At 38.6% G+C, this 19,668-nt stretch overlaps 1 protein-coding gene across 2 annotated transcripts in view; it reads left to right on the top strand.

Moving 5' to 3' along the window:
- Positions 1 to 19,668, top strand: part of LOC126484353 (actin-related protein 8) — a 168,220-nt gene that overhangs the window by 11,155 nt on the left and 137,397 nt on the right. The window contains exons 2-3 of one of the 2 annotated variants that reach the window (XM_050107818.1): positions 3,250 to 3,404; positions 15,852 to 16,061. In XM_050107818.1, the coding sequence (XP_049963775.1) occupies positions 3,250 to 3,404; positions 15,852 to 16,061 (365 nt within the window). Of the gene's footprint in view, positions 1 to 3,249; positions 3,418 to 15,851; positions 16,062 to 19,668 lie in introns of both variants that reach the window. The other variant, XM_050107819.1, reaches the window with a different exon arrangement.

The raw sequence follows: 19,668 nt of genomic DNA on the forward strand, positions 1-19,668 counted from the left end.
AGGGCTGAGCTTCCTGCAGTTTTGGACATGTGGAGAGGGACATCTTGTTTGTTATTAGGAGTTACAAAGTATGACGTGTAAGGGAGCCCCTCAGGGAAATGGCAGCTGGGTCAGGATGGACTCTGTGTGCACTGTTTGCAACTGGCTGGAATGGGAGCTGATTGAAGTGGTGAAAGATGGTAGGGCTGGTCTCGTGGGGAAAACACTGTGCTTTGCAGCATCATACCTAGGACTGACAGTGGTCCTATTGCTTGGAGCTAGGTGGAAGGTGTAAACCTGTGGCTCCATTGATTCGTCGATGATTTTTGGCATGGAGTTCTTGATCTGTACTGTGAGACAGAGAAATCTGGAGTTTCCGTTAATGAGTCAGGTGTGCACTACAGTGTAGAGGCTGAAGAGTGCATAGGGCATGTACATGAGGATTTTTTTGGTTAAAGAAACCTCTCTGAATACCAGGTGTGCAGTTAGATGTAATTCAGCAAGGAATATCTGCTCAAACCAGAAATAAATTCCACTGAAATTTTTAAACTCAGGATGAAATATATTCCAAAAGGCTCAGGCAGACCCTAGTAGTGATGGAGTACTTGTTGCCAGAAAGAAATCGATAATCTCAAATGTAATAAGTACTGAATTAGATTCAAAAATAATATGAGTGAAAATAAACAATAAAGGTGGCCTAAATTATGGTAATGGAAACGGAAAGTGTTACAGCATGAAGCATCAATCCAATATTTATCAAACTATGAGAAGATGTTCATCACATAACAGGTATTAAATGGTTAAACTGCCATTCCACTCTGAATGGATTTACATTGTAAATATCAATATGAGTTGTGATCCCTGTGGGCAAGGATACATTCTTGTATTCATTGTGGCAAGGAAGCAAAGAGACTCTGAATGTTATACTAGGGAATTTCTTGCCTTTCTTTAAACACAAGCTGTGTCAATTCAGGAAGATTAATGGCTTGAAGCTGTTATGAAGGTATCATGTCTTCCCATCACACTGCAGACATGTTCTGGAGTGGAGACTGAGCAGGTTAATTGAAGATCTGAACATTTCTCAAGTCATCTGTGGTGTAAATTACAGTGTGTGAACTTGCAGTATCCTGCTGGAATGTGCCATTTGATATTCAGGCCATGAGGGGTGTGGTAATGGGGTTTACCATTCTTGCCATGTGTTAGTGAGCATTCAGCCTCTATTTGACAACTACCAAATTAGTCCTGTTGCCACATATTATAGCTTCTTCCCATACCATGATTACAAGAGTTACAATTGTATGGATCTCAAGAATTGCTGCGTCCTGTGGCTTCTGTCCACACACTGTTGTTGGTCTGATAGCCACAGCCAGAAATGAGCTAATCACTGGCTTGACACCATGCACTTCCCTGTTTTTTGTAGTGTGGTGTCAGTGGTAAACAATGCATGGCAACTCGAGATCTCAACTCAGTTTCCAGTAATGTTCCTGATGGTTCCTGGGGACATCTTGCCTTCCTATGGTCCTCTCACCCATGTGGTCCTTCTGGAAAGACATATGCTTATCGTCATCTATTGTCCTGAGTCCAAATCATCATCACTCATTCTGCAGTCATTTTACTACAGCCAGTTGTCTGTGCAATCTATTGGTATTATGCTCTGATGTCAATGGTTCAACTTTTTGTAGGGTCCAAAAGACTGTGAAAAGCTGCATGTGCTTGTCCTCTGGGCATTCTGTGTCTCCACCTTAAGAGTTCCAGTAACATTAGATGCATTCAGTAGCCGTGATATACTCACACCAATCTTAATCTGTAGCAATTACTCTTCAGTGTAATGAAATTATGCTATTATAAGGATTAAATTTTGATCAGTATATCCCACAGGCATAGAAATACTGGAACATGTTTGGTAGCATTTGGTCAAGGTGTTCTTGACGAAACACCTTCCATTCCATCATAGTAGTAAGCAGATGTTGCTTCTGTCCATCCACACTAAGTTATGAGGAGATGGAGTATATCTCAGAGAATATTTGGAAAATATCACTTGTATATTCTCTGAGCATGCCATAGTAATAGGAGGATATTTAAACCTGCTATCTATAGACTGGGGAACATAAATTTTAATTGGGACTTGGCAACTGAGAATAAGGTGACACTGTGCCTGACATATTTTCCTAAAATTGTTTAGAGTACTGTAACTGCTTGATTGGTAAGAGGGAAACACATTGAATAAGGCGGGAATTCCTGAGTATTACTCATCAGTGTGGAACTCATACTGTGTTGGAGTAATGGAACAGATAGAAAAAATTAAAGAAAAAGTGCATGTTTCATTATAGTTAAGTTTAACAGCATGAGAGTGTTGCTGAAATTCCCAATAAACTATAGGGAGAGACATTACAAAAAAAGATATGTGCATTTCAATCAGCCTGACTCACTAAATTCCGAGAGCCTGCGTTCCAAAATGGGTGAAGGGATGTACAATATCCTGCAACAACTTGCATAATCACCATGACATTAAAATAAGAAAAATTCAAGCTCTTACTGAGTGGTGTTACAGTCTTTGTTGCCCTGTACTGTCTGTGAATGGAAAGAGAATGTGGTACATTAGACACCCATCACCACACTCCACATTGTGGTTTGAGGATTAGAGGTAGATTTAGATCTCCTTGGCAGTGCAAATAATTGAGAGGATTGCAGCCAAGTATAATAATTGAAAACATGTTATTTTGACAGGTAACCTCCCTATAATTCTCAAGTCAAGACTGCAACTTTGCTGTTCTTGCTTTGAGATTAATGCAGAGTTTGCTTGTCATCTGTTTTCGATGATATGACCCAGTTGTATTTCTATGAAAAATTAGCCCAATGTGCAGTACGTGAAAAATTTAGGGTTCCCATCTATATTACTAATTAATTTATAGGAAAGTATGTGAATGATGGGAGAAACAATTGCTTAGTCCTTTCCAGAAGAGAATGTGAAAGGAGTACTTAGCTGATCTTGTATCACTATGGATTATATAAAGATTGTTGAATGATATATTTTCCTGAGCAGTATCTCATAAAATTGATAAGATGAAATGAGTTCAGTATTATTATATAATTTGTGTGTCTTTTCCTTTATTCGAGTAGCTTGATGGTGATGTCTTATGTGTGTTCTACACTGAACCAATATGAAGACATCTGAGAATCATCTACTTGTCACTGTCAAATGTTTCTTAATAATATAAGTAAAATATGTTATCACAGTAGTGTTTTTAAATAACATTTTGTCATTTACAGCAAATACAAGCTCAGACCATAATCGTCATTCATCCTGGTTCCTTGTTTATACGTGTGGGGAGGGCTTCAGATTTAAACCCCCACACTGTTCTTCACGCTGTTGCAAGGAGGAGGTTACCTGGTGGAGCAGCATATCAAGACTACTTTCTACCAAAGCAAGTCTCACTGGTAAATTTCTACCTATAATATTGGAAAGAGTTCATTTTGTATAAAGTGAGGGACAGGTGAATATTAATATATTCATATGAGGATTATGGTGAAAGTTTTTAGCGCAACTTCAGAAAAAAAAAATTGTTTTAGATATAACTGTTACAACTTTTCAAAATTCTCTCCATGAACACACACATATTTTTCCATCCTATGAAATCACCGCAAAAATGTCTCAGTCCAAGCTTCTCTAGGGAAGTCATTAGAGCACTGGGAGTATGCTGTGATAGCCTCTTCATCGAATGAAAAACTCTGCCCATGAATTTTTTCCATTCTCTTAAGGAACAGTAAGGAGTCTCACAGGGCCAAGTTATGTGAATAGTGTGGGCGGGGTAACACTCACACTGTTTCCTTCTCCAAGAAATCGATTGTTCTGGCAGCTGTGTGTGCTGAGGCATTGTCATGATGCAGAACAAGGTGCCTACCCTGCAACATTGAGTGTTTGACCTCCATGTGGCGATGACTTTTGGCAGACATTCAGTCACGTACCACTCAGCATTGATTATGTGACATGAATCCAAGCTCACAGAGTTGAGACAACCAATCTTGATGAATAAAGTGGTCACTGTCTTCATTCCAGACATCCTACTTCTCCTAACTTCTGTGGGTTGTTCCTCACCTGATGACTGCCTCTTCATTTTGGAGTCTTAATGGTGACACTCATGTTTTGTCACATTTGACAATATTGTAAGAGTCTTTGGGCTGCCCTATGTCAAATTTTTCAAGCATAAATTGACACCGATCCATTCTTGTTTGTTTTTGGCTTTCTGTCAGGGAATGTGGCACACAGTGGACACATCTCTTGGTTAGGCCTAAATGATCAGGCACAATGGTTTGTGCTGCAGTCAGTCCAATGTTTAAGGTCTTTTCACTGTCACAAAATGTGAGATGAGGACCATATTTGATCATTTTCCTCACAGCATCAATGTTTTTTTTGGGTCACTGCCATTGTTGGGCAACTGAGACGAGGTTCATCTTCAAGAGTCTCCCAATCTCTTTAAAATTCTCAAAACCAATTTCCAATGATGGGCCTAGAAGCGGCAGACTCTACTAGAAAGAGTTTTTTCTTCTGCATTTAATTTTTTTTAAATATATCATTACATGAAAATGTACTGTGTCTGACACTGCAATGTCTGCTTCTTCACTCACCATTCTCAACATGGTTTGAAATTAAGTGATGGGGGAACTGCTGCGTGCATGCTTCAGGGTAAAAAAAAAACACACATTGAAATTGAAATACTTCCTTTGTCATCAGATTTACATTTTAAGAGCTACTAAGAACTTTCAGCACAGCCCTCATAGTTGTGATATTGAAAACTCTAATGAGGCTTACAGAAATTCATTTTAATTTTACTTGCTTAATATCGAATTATATAGAATAGTCATACTGTCAGATGCCTGTCAAAGTAAAGGAAACAGAGATATTCCAGAACACAACCTCTTTGTGAAATAGTAAAATTGCTCAATTTGGCACTGGAACTATTGTTTGGTATTGCAAAGAAGAAAACCAAACTTGTACCATTCTAAGAAATTTATCAAATATTTATCAGTGTAATAGATAAGAAGTAGGTGACATAAAATGAGAGATGTTTTTGGCTTTTAATGGATAATTGTTGTTAAAAGTTCAGTTATTGAACCAAGATCAAAGACTGCTAGATATGTTGTTGTTGTGGTCTTCAGTCCAGAGAGTGTTTTGATGCAGCTCTCCATGCTAGTCCATGCTGTGCAACCTACATCCGTATGGGCCCACTCACTGTATTTTATCCTTGGTCTCCCTTTAAAATTTTATCCCCACATTTCCCTCCATTACCAGAATGGTGGTACCTTGATGCCTTAGAATGTTTCCTATCAACTGATGCCTTATTGTAGTCAAACTGTGTTATAATTTTTTTCTCCATAATTTAATTCAGTAGCTCTTCAGCAGTTATCCAGTCTACCCATCTAATCTTCAGCTTTTTCTGTGGCACTACATTTAAAAAGCTTCATTTTCTTCTTGTTTGAACTGTTTATTGTGTATGTTTCTCTTCTATAAAAAGCTAAGCTCCAGGCAAATACCTCCGGAAAAGACTTCCTAAAACTAACATTTGTATTCAGCGTTAGCAGTTTCTCTTTTTCAAAAATACTTTGCCAACTCTAGTCTGCATTTTATATTGTGTCTACTTTGACTATTTTCAGTTGTTTTACTGAGCGGGTTAGTGCAGTGGTTAGCGCACTGGCCTCGTTTTCGGGAGGATGGCGACTCAAATCTGCATCCGGCCCTCCTTATTTAGGCCTTCCGTGATTTCCCTAAATTGCTTAAGGCTGACCACCTGCTTAACTGGGTGCTAGCATGCTCGCCTCCTATGCAAGCAGGTCTAGGTTCAATTCCCAGCCAGGTTGGACTGGGTGTTGTGTTGTCCTCATCATTTCATCCTCATCACCAGCAAGCAAGTCGCCCAATGTGATGTCGACTGACGGCGGCCGAATTTCCCTGGATGGGGCCTCCCGGCCAACAATGCCATATGCTGATTTCCATTTTCTGCTTAAGGCAAATGCCAAGATGGTTTCTTCGAAAGGGTACGGCTATTTTCCATCCCTAATCCGAGCATGTGCTCTGTCTCTAATGAACTAGTTGTCGATGGGACATTAAACAGTTATTTCCTGCTCCTCCTTCAGCTGTTTTTCTGCCCAAATAGCAAAGCTCATCTACTACTTTTAGTGTCATATTTCCTAATTTAGTCCCCTCAGCATTGCCTTCTTTAATTCAATTACATACCGTTACTGTTGTTTTGTTTATTGACATAGCCCTTTTTCAAGACATTATCCATTCCGTTCAACTGCCCGTCCAAGTCCTTGTTGTTACTGACAGAATTGCAGCGTCACCGTCAGACTTTAAAGTTTTTATTTCTTCTCTCTGAATTTTAATTCCTTTTCCAAGTTTCTCCTTTTTTTATTGTCTGTTTGATGTACAGATTGAATGATGTGGGGATAGGCTCCAACCCTGCCTCACTTCCTTCTCAAATACTGCCTCCATTTCATGTCCTTCTATTCTTAAAATAGCATATTGTTTCATGCAAGTTGTAGATAATATTTTGTTTCCTATATTTTATCCCTGCTATCTCCAGAACTTCAAAGAATGTATCCATCCAACATTGTCAAAAGCATTCTCTAAACCTACCATTGTTGTACGTGGAGGTTTGCCTTTCTTCAGTCTGTCTTCTAAGATAAATAATTCTGTCAGTATTGTCTTTTGTGTTGCTACATTTCCCCGTAATCTAAACTGATCTTTCCCGAGATTGGCTTCTGCCAGTCTTTTTACTTGGCAGTAAATGGTTTATATTAGTATTTTGCAGCCATGATTTACTAAACTGATCATTCTATAATATTCACATCTGTCAGCACCTGCCATCTTTGGAACTGAGAGTGTTACATTATTCCTGAAGTCTGATGGTATTTAAGACATCTATCACATTTTTGTGATTGTTTGCTGTCAGTTTTAGGACCACATAAATAACATCTTCGTCGTTTTCGTGGATTGCAAGGTGAATTTTCTAGTCGTAGGTCATTTTGTGGTTCATCAGCTGCCCCTAGAAAATTATCAATTCTACTCTTCAAATCTACTGAAAATGAAGACTACTCCATCTTCCTTTCTGTGATAAATGGCCTTATCAATTCCAATCCAATTTCTTTTATGTGATGATTACGTTTCATATGTTTTCCACTATTTGATGCCTTCCATAATACAAATCCATTTGCACTCAAAATATTCAATATTTGCTGAAAAAATGGCACATGGCCATCGTTGAGTTCTTCTAGAGACTGAATAATTGGCGCATTTTTGATCTAATGTATCAACATCACCTTTTGTTCTGTTGTAAAATTCAATTATCTCAGGTTTTCCACTGTTTTCATTGACTGAATTGTCATGGTTCATTGATGAGATTACCACTACACTTCGATTCTTTTTTGGGACATAAGATGCCAATGTTTTAGCCTTCACAAAACCAAGTAACGTAGATCCTACTACCCGTCATTTATTGGCTAATGTTCTGTTGTAAAATTCAATTATCTCAGGTTTTCCACTGTTTTCATTGACTGAATTGTCATGGTTCATTGATGAGATTACCACTACATTTCAATTCTTTTTTGGGACATAAGATGCCAATGTTTTATCATTCACAAAACCAAGTAACGTAGATCCTACTACCCGTCGTTTATTGGCTAAAAATTCTGGTGGTATTTCCCTTTTATTTTTGCGCATCGTTCCAACATAGGTCAGACCATTTTCAATCAGTTTGTCAACCAACTCCACAGAAGAGAACCAGTTGTCAGCAGTTATATTTCTGTTTGTTACAAATAAAGGTTCTGCAAGCTGCATTACATTCTGTGTTGGAACTGAGAGTTGGCTTGTTTTATTAGTGATAGCTTTGCCTGTATAGATAAAAGCATTGTATAAATAGTGTGTTTTAGTGTCGCAAATTCACATAATCTTGATGCCATATTTAGCAGGCTTCATATAAACCCTGAAAAAACATTTCCCTCTAAAAGGGCAAAGCATTTCATCAACTGTCAAATATTCTGAGCAGCTATAGTTTTTCTGACAGTTCTGAATGAAATTTCCAAATATTTCTGAGATGAGACCAGCACGATCAGTAGTTCTTCTTTCTTCCCTAGAATTCACATCATCAAATCTCAAAGCAGATAACAGAAACATAAATCGCTTTACCGACATCGTTATTCTGAATATATCTCAGCAATTTCCATCAGTTGCCCATAAACTTTCTATATGTTCATGGCCAGATTTGAATACACCTGATAATAGCAACAACCCAAAGAATGCTTTCATTTCCATAATACTCACATGGTAAGTGTAAGTAGCATTAGTTTTATACTTTTCTGAATATTCTGTTATTTTCTGATTAGTGTGAGTGCAAATAATTGCGATCATTTCATCTGATACTAGCAACTGCCATGATTCAATTGGTGACATGTTCCGTTTTTCACGAGCTGTACTGATGAGACCAGGCGGGTAAGTGATGATGTTGTGGCTTCTGACTCTGGGCCTAGCTGGTGGATGAGTAGACCACTTGAATTGATTTTTGCCACGAAAATATGCACTACTTGACAGCCAGATATCTCTTTCTACTGAATCATCAGGTGATGAATTACTTGAATCAGAAGAAATTTCTTGTTGTGTATTTTCATCGTCACTTATGTTCTCTTCAACACAAGGCTGAAAATCACTTAAAGATTCTGTGTCTGAATAATTTTCGTCTAATAATAGTTCACTGATTTCTTTTTCAGTGAGGCCCCACTGCATTGTGGCAATAAAGTGCCTGAAACACCACAAAATAAATCAGTATATACTAACTTCAAAAATCCCGTATCTGGAATCGCGGGTCATATTGGACCCAACGATGGCACGTACCTCCACTTCTAGTAAATTTCAAGTAGCGAGCTCCCGGCCCCTGGTGCACCTCACAATGTACTGAGATTACACTGGCGTGCGAAACAGAAACTCCGCGTGTTTCCATTGTTAGACAGTTTTATTGTTGTCGGTGGGTCCGAAATGACCCACGATGCTGGTTAAGGGTTAAGAGCAATAATTCACATGGTCCAGAATGAAATCTTTCAACCTGCAGCTGAGTGTTCACTGTTCCAAATCTTGCAGGCAAATTAAAACTGTGCATCAAACTGGTAATTGGAGCATTAGCCCAGCAAGGTATGCAGGAGAGCTTCTAAGAAGCATAGAAAGTAGCAGAAATGAAACTGGAGCAGGTAATGGGTCATATCTTGGTAGCTTATTTTATTAGAGCGTTGCACACAGATTGGAACTCGTTTCAAGTCGTGGAGCGTTGCACATAGATTGGAACTCATTTCAAGTTGTGGTGCTGTTAAGTGCTATAATCAGTCAAGAATATTCTGTAACCTAGATGATGGTAACAGACATGGGATCCATGAAGATGCAATCAGCAAAAGGACAGATCTGTAATGTATTAAGCAGCATTATCGACTAGTGATGTGGAAGTCCCTGGTTTGATTCCTGGTGATCATCCTGTATTTTTCCTGGTTGGGAAGGTTAGGGATGGAGTCAGTTCAACCTTGTGTGGCTAAATTAGAAACTACCTAACTACATAAACTGTGTTATTGACACACAAGCCACCAATGTGTTACACAGTCAAATGGCTTGAACCAGCAGTGAGCCATGTTAAATTTGTTTGTGTGAGTGAAAGGTAATCATTTATACAAATCAATCATCAGTGTTCATACGTGCAAAGTTGAAGAGGATTATCACAAACAATTGTAAAATCAGTGTGGTGCAAGTAACATCAGATCATTTGCTGTTATAGTTTTATGTAAGGTACACACTTTAAACATTTATAACAATTGATAACCCCCCCCCCATGAACCATGGACCTTGACGTTGGTGGGGAGGCTTGCGTGCCTCAACGATACAGATAGCCGTACTGTAGGTGCAACCACAATGGAGGGGTATCTGTTGAGAGGCCAGACAAACGTGTGGTTCCTGAAGAGGGGCAGCAGCCTTTTCTGTAGTTGCAGGGGCAACAGTCTGGATGATTGACTGATCTGGCCTTGTAACACTAACCAAAATAGCCTTGCTGTTCTGGTACTGCGAATGGCTGAAAGCAAGGGGAAACTACAGCCGCAATTTTTCCCGAGGGCATGCAGCTTTAGTGTATGATTAAACGATGATGGCGGGGACTACTCAAGAGGACTTTGTTATCAGGAGAAAGAAAACTGGCGTTCTACGGATCGGAGCATGGAATGTCAGATCCCTTAATCGGGCAGTTAGGTTAGAAAATTTAAAAAGGGAAATGGATAGGTTAAAGTTAGACATATAGATATAGTGGGAATTAGTGAAGTTCGGTGGCAGGAGGAACAAGACTTTTGGTCAGGTGAATACAGGGTTATAAATACAAAATCAAATAGGGGTAATGCAGGAGTAGGTTTAATAATGAATAAAAAAATAGGGGTACGGGTAAGCTACTACAAACGGCATAGTGAACGCATTATTGTGGCCAAGATAGACATGAAGCCCATGCCCACTACAGTAGTACAAGTTTATATGCCAACTAGCTCTGCAGATGACGAAGAAATTGATGAAATTTATGATGAGATAAAAGAAATTATTCAGGTGGTGAAGGGAGACGAAAATTTAAGTCATGGGTGACTGGAATTCAACAGTAGGAAAAGGGAGAAAAGGAAACTTAGTAGGTGAATATGGATTGGGGCTAAGAAATGAAAGAGGAAGCCGCCTGGTAGAATTTTGCGCAGAGCATAACTTAATCATAGCTAACACTTGGTTTAAGAATCATGAAAGAAGGTAGTATACATGGAAGAACCCTGGAGATACTAAAAGGTATCAGATAGATTATATAATGGTAAGACAGAGATTTAGGAACCAGGTTTTAAATTGTAAGACATTTCCAGGGGCAGATGTGGACTCTGACCACAATCTATTGGTTATGAACTGTAGATTAAAACTGAAGAAACTGCAAAAAAGTGGGAATTTAAGGAGATGGGACGTGGATAAACTGAAAGATCCAGAGGTTGTAGAGAGTTTCAGGGAGAGCATAAGGGAACAATTGACAGAAATGGGGGAAAGAAATACAGTAGAAGAAGAATGGCTAGCTTTGAGGGATGAAATAGTGAAGGCAGCAGAGGATCAAATAGGTAAAAAGACGAGGGCTGGTAGAAACCCTTGGGTAACAGAAGAAATATTGAATTTAATTGATGAAAGGAGAAAATATAAAAATGCAGTAAATGAAGCAGGCAAAAAGGAATACAAACGTCTCAAAAATGAGTTTGACAGAAACTGCAAAATGGCTAAGCAGGGATGGCTAGAGGACAAATGTAAGGATGTAGAGGCTTATCTCACTAGGGGTAAGATAGATACTGCCTACAGGAAAATTAAGAGACCTTTGGAGAAAGGAGAACCACTTGCATGAATATCAAGAACTTTGATGGAAACCCAGTTCTAAACAAAGAAGGGAAAGCAGAAAGGTGGGAGGAGTATATAGAGGGTCTATACAAGGGCGATGCACTTGAGGACAATATTATGGAAATGGAAGAGGATGTAGATGAAGATGAAATGGGGGATATGATATTGCGTGAAGAGTTTGACAGAGCACTGAAAGACCTGAGTCGAAACAAGGCCCCCGGAGTAGACAACATTCCATTAGAACTACTGACAGCCTTGGTATTGCCAGTCCTGACAAAACTCTACCATCTGGTGAGCAAGATGTATGAGACAGGTGAAATAGCCTCAGACTTCAAGAAGAATATAATGATCCCAATCCCAAAGAAAGCAGGTGTTGACAGATGTGAAAATTACCGAACTATCAGTTTAATAAGTCACAGCTGCAAAATACTAACGCAAATTCTCTACAGACGAGTGGAAAAACTGATAGAAGCCGACCTCGGGGAAGATCAGTTTGGATTCGGTAGAAATGTTGGAACACGTGACCCTATGTCTTATCTTAGAAGAAAGATTAAGGAAAGGCAAACCTACATTTCTAGCATTTGTAGACTTAGAGAAAGCTTTTGACAATGTTGATTGGAATACTCTCTTTCAAATTCTGAAGGTGGAAGGGGTAAAATACAGAGAGCGAAAGGCTATTTACAATTTGTTCAGAAAGCAGATGGCAGTCATAAGAGTCGAGTGGCATGAAAGGGAAGCAGTGGTTGGGAAGGGAGTGAGACAGGGTTGTAGCCTATCCCCGATGTTATTCAATCTGTATATTGAGTAAGCAATAAAGGAAACAAAAGAAAAGTTCGGAATAGGTATTAAAATCCATGGAGAAGAAATAAAAACTTTGAGGTTCGCTGATGACATTGTAATTCTGTCAGAGACAGCAAAGGACTTGGAAGAGCAGTTGAACGGAATGGACAGTATCTTGAAAGGAGGGTATGAGATGAACATCAACAAAAGCAAAACGAGGTTAATGGAATGTAGTCGAATTAAGTCAGGTGATGTTCGGGGGATTAGGTTAGGAAATGAGACACTTAAAGCAGTAAAGGAGTTTTGCTATTTGGGGAGCAAAATAACTGACGATGGTCGAAGTAGAGAAGATATAAAATGTAGACTGGCAATGGCAAGGAAAGCATTTCTGAAGAAGAAAAATTTGTTAACATCGAGTATAGATTTAAATGTCAGGAAGTCATTTCTGAAAGTATTTGTATGGAGTGTAGCCATGTATGGAAGTGAAACGTGGACGATAAATAGCTTGGACAAGCCGAGAATAGAAGCTTTCGAAATGTGGTGCTACAGAAGAATGCTGAAGATTAGATGGGTAGATCACATAACTAATGAGGAGGTATTGAATAGAATTGGGGAGAAGAGGAGCTTGTGGCACAACTTGACTAGAAGAAGGGATCGGTTGGTAGGACATGTTCTGAGACATTGAGGGATCACCAATTTAGTATTGGAGGACAGCGTGGAGGGTAAAAATCGTAGAGGGAAACCAAGAGATGAATACACTAAGCAGATTCAGAAGGATGTAGGCTGCAGTAGGTACTGGGAGATGAAGAAGCTTGCACAGGATAGAGTAGCATGGAGAGCTGCATCAAACCAGTCTCAGGACTGAAGACCACAACAACAACAACCTAGAACATGTCACAATATGAGTGCTGCTAAAACTGTGCAGTATACACCAAGAATTATTGTAAACTTGAAACATGATCAATTGTGTCATCTTTTCCCATTTACAGCGACTAGTCAGTTTTACATATGATGGAAATGCGATATTCTTATAGTGCCTACTTCATAGTGCAAATTGTGGAGGTGATTCTGTTGTTTCGTTGTATTTGTAAGTTGTGCTGGTGTTAATCTTGAAGGATTACTTTTGGCCAACGATTTTGTGGACATATTAGGTGAACAAATGCGTTTTAATGGCATAGATCCACTTGTCCCTCAGTGCTAGTGCCTTACAATGTGACAACATCCCAACACCCACACTATTCCATGGGGTTTTATGAGAAGCAACTGGATAAAATGCATCGTCCCCTCTATTCACCTAACATTATTGTCTGTGCTTGATGTAAGAAAGGAGACCATAGTGTGTACTTCTCTTCCCAACATCACTAACTGAAATATATGCTGCAACCCATGCGTAGTTGTAACACAGAACTCATGTGAAAACTATTCACAAGCTGTATGCATCCAATTCTTGCTTATTGGCAGCCCTACACAGAAGGTCCATAACACTGTTAATCATGCCGGTTTCAGGGTTTGCACTTTTTTATAAACACATGAAAATGTCATTTACAAATAAGAAATGAGCTACGTGAATTTTAATAAACAGCTCTAGTAAAATTAATTTCATACAGATGTAGATGAAAAATATTTTTTCATAATTTCAATGCTTGTAACAGTAATTTTGGAATTACAACTGGGACTGTGCGTAATGTGTGGATTAATGTAGTTGAGACATTCCTGAAGGAACCTTTTTTTTTTTTCTTTAAAAGTAAATATATCTTAAATTGCCTATTTGAAGTAATTATGACTGATAAAGATACATGGAGATCAGCACTGTTACGGAAAAATCTAAGATTTTAGCCTTGTAATACTCTCAAAGATAAAACTTGTGTTCTGTTATCTATAGGCAATATCTCTAGTGCATTTTCTTGACTCACAGCAACATCTTTGTTGCTGTTGATCTTCTAGTTCACTCATAGCTTGAAATATAGTTGCAGTGCAGCGGCTATTTGACCACTTGATACGGCTGGAATCTCAAGAAGATTTCATTAGTTTATATCACTGTGAGACCCTGCTTTCATACTGATACCACTTTTATCTAAACGCTTGTGTTATGTGAACCTTTTTTGGATAAATTATATAGATTAATTGTCAGATAAGCCTATTATGCTTGATATGTATGATGTGGACTTACGTCTTTTTTTTTATACGTAATTTCCTGTATTGTTCATTATCACAATGAGTGGATGATAGCAATTGAAGGCATTGGAGCAGTAATCAGATATCCCCATGTTTGGACGAAAAGGAGACTTTATAACCATTGCATAGTATTAAAATTGCTCTATTGTGTGGTACAAGAATGAGACCTGTCCAAGGAACCAACTTAGAGTAACATAGAGAACGGACTTGTCGATGTAGGGTGTTTTAGGCAAGAACCAGACATGTCTAGGGCTTGCTTTGTCATTGCACCAAACAGTAGTCAGAATCTGACATGTAAAATACATCCACAAATTTCACTGTGGTTGATGTTACAGAAGATCTATTTTTAGACTTCTTGCTTCATCCAAGAAAGCTGTTTTTGTCAAACTTTAACATTAATGATAATGAAAAGTTTACTGTTTCAAAATACAGATTCTTTGAGTACCCCACTGCAGACAAGCATATAGTTCACTGTAGTGCATCATTATCACAAGTTATCTATCATGATTTCATCATTCAGAAAGCCTCAACTAAACTTTTCCTGAGGAAAAACTTTATAAAGTGCATCCGCCTGTTAAAAGTTAGTAATGTAAAGGTGTTAGGAAGCTTGCCAAGAAGTTTGTGCCAACCTCAGGCATGGACTTTTATAAAAAGGTGGACTGTGACAGAAATGTTCTGGATGCTACACACAGTTCATCAGAAGACGAAGTACAATTAACTTCTTATTTACCATATATTATGGTATCCATTTCTTGTGTAATTTTCAGAGTCTTTATCATGTTCAGTAATTTTTAAAGTGTTGATAGTTGTTGTTTCATTATTTATTTGTTTGTTTTTTGACATCATCTCAGAAAGCAAAGTTGTTTGGTGCTAGTGCAATGCAAACCAGTTTTTTTTTTTAATTCAATAAATATCATAATAAATCTCTTGTTTGGTTACATAATAAAGTATTACAGTATGTTGGTGGCCTAAATATAGATTGGGAAAAGGCAAGACTGATTAATAAATTTTTCCAATTTCTGGACAGTTTTTTGTTTTTTACTCGAAAGTTTGTAACTTTGACTTATCTTGTTATTGCAGCAGTGCCTTCAGTTTTGCTACTTTATAAACTATTGTGAATATTACTTTCTGTCTCGCATAGAAGTTTATGAACAGTTTTCTGTCTAACTTAATTAATAGACAATTTACAGAAAATTATTTAATAATTTTATTGGACTTCACACTCTTTTTGATGCTGCCCAACCACTGTTTATATAATTATGATGCTCCCAGTGCTGACATATACGAATAATTTCCACTTTATTTCTCTATGATTGGATATTATTTCTATAGAAAAAAGATAGGAGTGAGCCAAACATTAAAACTTGTGGCATGCCATTAATGGGTTGTCCGTGATTTAGCCAAACTGAAGGAATGGTCTCACTTGATTTATAATTGTTCATGTTATTTTTGTTTACTAGTATAACATTTACTGTCATCTTATTTTTAATTTTTATAGTCAAAGGAAATTCTTCATGAAATGGAAGAATGCAGACTGCAGATATCACACACTCTCCAGTCATGCCTTCAGTCAGACGGCCGTAGGCGCTATGCTACACCGCCACAACAAATAGCTGCTTTTAACAGACAGTCCAGTGCAGAAGAATTACCTAACTCAGAGCCACCAGTATGGACAGTGCCTGATACAGATGTTGTTGTTGGTGATGAGGTAAGAATATTAAACTCAGAAATATTAATAATTAAACACATTAGTATAGTACTCTCATGAACAATTCACAATATTATGAAAGCGTAGAATGCTATTCACCATATGAACAACTGAATTAGATATAGTTGCTGTGTTCGAGAGAGAGAGTGAACTCTGGCACCGTGGTGAATGGGATATGTCTTATGACTGGAATGTCTTCAGATCTTGTGCTAACCATTGACATGCCAGTTTAGTGCAAGATAGCATATTTCATTGTGGCCTAATTATGGATGCTGAGCACATGGGAGACACTGCCTCCAAGTTTGTGCTGGCATTGGACTTTTTCTATGTCACTGTGTCAAGAGTTTACTGTCAGTACCTCTGTTCGGCAGGTGGCCACCATCTAAGTCAGAGGGGTCCAGAATTAATCCTGCGGGTTCTGCCTAGGAACGAGTGCGATAGAGCTCATTCATGCTGGCACATTTCCCCTACCGCCATACTGCACCGTCTGAGCTCGAGGAGGGGCAACTGTAGCTGCAACATATTTAAATGGCAGTGGAGTCAGATTGCTTAAGATTTGGTTTTATATTTCACATTTTTCAATAACATACATAAAAAACAAAACAAATTTTCAGTACTATTTAATTATTTTTGGCACACTGAAGACATAATTTTTATCTAGTACCAACTGTTGGTATACAGACAGACAGACAAAGACAGTTTCACAGATTTTTGCCCTCGGGTTGCCACAATATTGTGACTTACTTAGTTTCCTGATCTAAAAAACGTCTTCCACGCACATATATTGATCAATAGAACTTTCATTATGAAGATAAGGAAACTCTACCCAAGGAAAGCAATGTAGACACCCTGGATGGTGTTACCATTAGTGTGTCATGTCTTTAAAATGGGACTAACTTGCAGATCAGTCAGTTACATCTGCATGTGCATAGGGCCACTTTCAACTGAAATGCCAAATGGTCTCAAAACAGATGTGAGATTGGACTCAACTGAAATGCCAAATGGTCTCAAAACAGATGTGAGATTGGCAATGTCCTCAAGATGAGTAGGAAACTAAACTTGTAATTTTTTCACGGCCACAAAAATTTTTCAAACCTCGTGTTTTATTTAACACCTGTGGGATTAGGGAACTGGACTGTTTTTGTCAGAATGTGCCTCTTCTACAACGTGATTTTCTCTTTGAATGCATCCGAACAAATCAGAAACATGCTATTTCTCTTCTTGCAATGTCCTACTGTGGGAAATGTGTATTCAAGTCCACTTGAAATGTTAGGTCTGCAATCCTTTCAGGAGGTTCTTATTTTCATTACTAGACTCCTTCTGTCTTCATAAATTCAACAATGGTGAGTTTTAAATTGAAAAATCGTTGCAGGCAAGCCCCTTGACGTGACCAATGTATTTCACAGTACTCTTTGTTCAGTTCCATCAAAAACTGTAGCAGCCGTCAGTGGAATGATGTGTGTGACTTCAGAAATTTTCTGTTCATACCACCAATTTCTTCATGTGTTCCATGCCTGCAAATTTAGCACAGAGTGCCTCTCGATGTAGAGAACAATGAATCCTGTCTATCGATTGTTGTAAATTTTGGCTCTTTCATTGCCAACTAAATCTTTAAATTCCTTCTGTGTGGTGTTGTAATGTCATTTCATAGCAAATGTGCAGTACCTGTCACTTTTTCAACTGCATGATATATAATGAGAATTGTCATCCCTCCTATCATTCCCATTAATTTGTAAAGGCTTGTGACAATAGATTACTTGACTGCCTATTTTGTGCAAATAGCCACTGGACCTGTGAACATCCTTCATAGCACGAACAAATAGCGAAGGATAAACAGCACTGACATCACGATTCTGCCGAAGTAAAGAGTGTCATACCGACCAAAAAATGCCACACTGCAACATGAAACATTGTGATGTCCTGGGTACTTCTGAGAAAGACAGAGCAAAGCCCAGACGGGCTGTCCCGCAGCCCGCACACCCTGCCTTGGCCGGCCCTGGTGTAAGTCAACCACCTCGGACAACAACATGTTGTGAGGGTTTTCTGTCAACTATTATATATTGGAGCAATGGTGGAAAGGCCACAGTGCACCAAACCACTCTCCATGTCAGTGCTGCCCCACAACGTGGGTGGGCATCCATAACATCGAGAATTACCACTCCCTATGGGAGCCAGAAGCCATTGCTCCACATGTGTACCTCTCATCAGTGCATATAACAGATCATATTCATTGATTCATTCATTCGAAGAATTAGTTTGGGCATAGGCACAACACCATCGGACTCTCAAAATATGGAAAAGGTCACCTGGGGTGATGAGATGCTTTACGTTTGGTACGCACTGCCAGTGGCAAGATATGCACAGCAGAAAACCACATTAAGTAATGCATATTGCTTGCAATGAGACACCATCCAAGTAGGTGTAGAAGATATCTTCTGTGGGGTACGTTTTCTTTGAATAAAAAGAGGCCATTGTTATGTTTGCCATTGGCTTACACAGGCAAAATACACAGGAACCTACTGCCAGACCAAGTGCATCTGTTTGTTTGGCGGCTCAGTTTCTTGTAACATCCATGCCATTAGAATGGCTCTTATTCTTCAAGTTGGAATCTTTTCTTTCTGGTAACACCCCCTCCTGCCCTACAGATTGGTTCCATTGCACAAAAAGTTAACTGTTTGTAATTTTGGCTCTGTAGGAAAAGGTGTAGGGTTGCTCTTGACCCCTAGGTCTAGAAAAAATGTGAGCCCCTAAAAATCTCATTTTCTTTGTATCTATAATAAGTACTTATTATATTAATTATTGGAATCCTCCATGAGCTTGATGCCCCTCAGTCAGACTGTTCAAAACTTTTAGTTTGAAACTAGGTGTAGAGCACTGATAAATCCTTCATTTTTGTGCCACTACAGCACTGGTTGAAAGGAAAGTGTCGATCAGATATGATAAGCTATACTCTCAGTGTATTAGAAACAAGCTCCTCAACCCCGTTATTGATAATTTATGTAATGTGATCAAATCCTACTTGAGCCCTTATAATATTTTAGTCTGACTGTTCTGCTTCATAATTCAATGCACTGACCATTTTAACTTTTGATTGAGAAAACTAATCAGGATCAAAGACACCCAAAACGACAGAACAAGAAATGGGTACCATGAGTGATTTTTGTAAAGTTACAACAGGGATATCATGATCAACAACCTGTTATTTAACTTAGAAAGAATACTGAAATCCAAATATAGAGAGGGACAAAATACCACACTTTGTCATATGCAGTGATGAGGAACATACAGGTTCTGTTTTTGTGGTTGTTATTCAAATTACCATTAAATCATCACTTCCTTCACAGCTGGTGTGGCAGTTTGATGCACAATTAATTTACGCACCTGCAAATTGCAAAAGAAAACTATTAATGAGTGCATGACCGTTGGCAATTTACTTCATCATTTCATATAAGTAATACCTGAGCAAACATTTGCCATAAACAAATTGAAGATAGAGACATTGTACTTCCTACATGTGCTACTATCTCTCAAAAGCGAAGATTACCGGAAGTTGTCCAGATTGGGTCGTGAACAGAAAGGCTTGACTTGCTCTGCCCTCTTTCTACCT

The sequence above is a fragment of the Schistocerca serialis genome, chromosome 6 (genome assembly GCF_023864345.2).
Source record: "Schistocerca serialis cubense isolate TAMUIC-IGC-003099 chromosome 6, iqSchSeri2.2, whole genome shotgun sequence".
NCBI lineage: Eukaryota > Metazoa > Arthropoda > Insecta > Orthoptera > Acrididae > Schistocerca > Schistocerca serialis.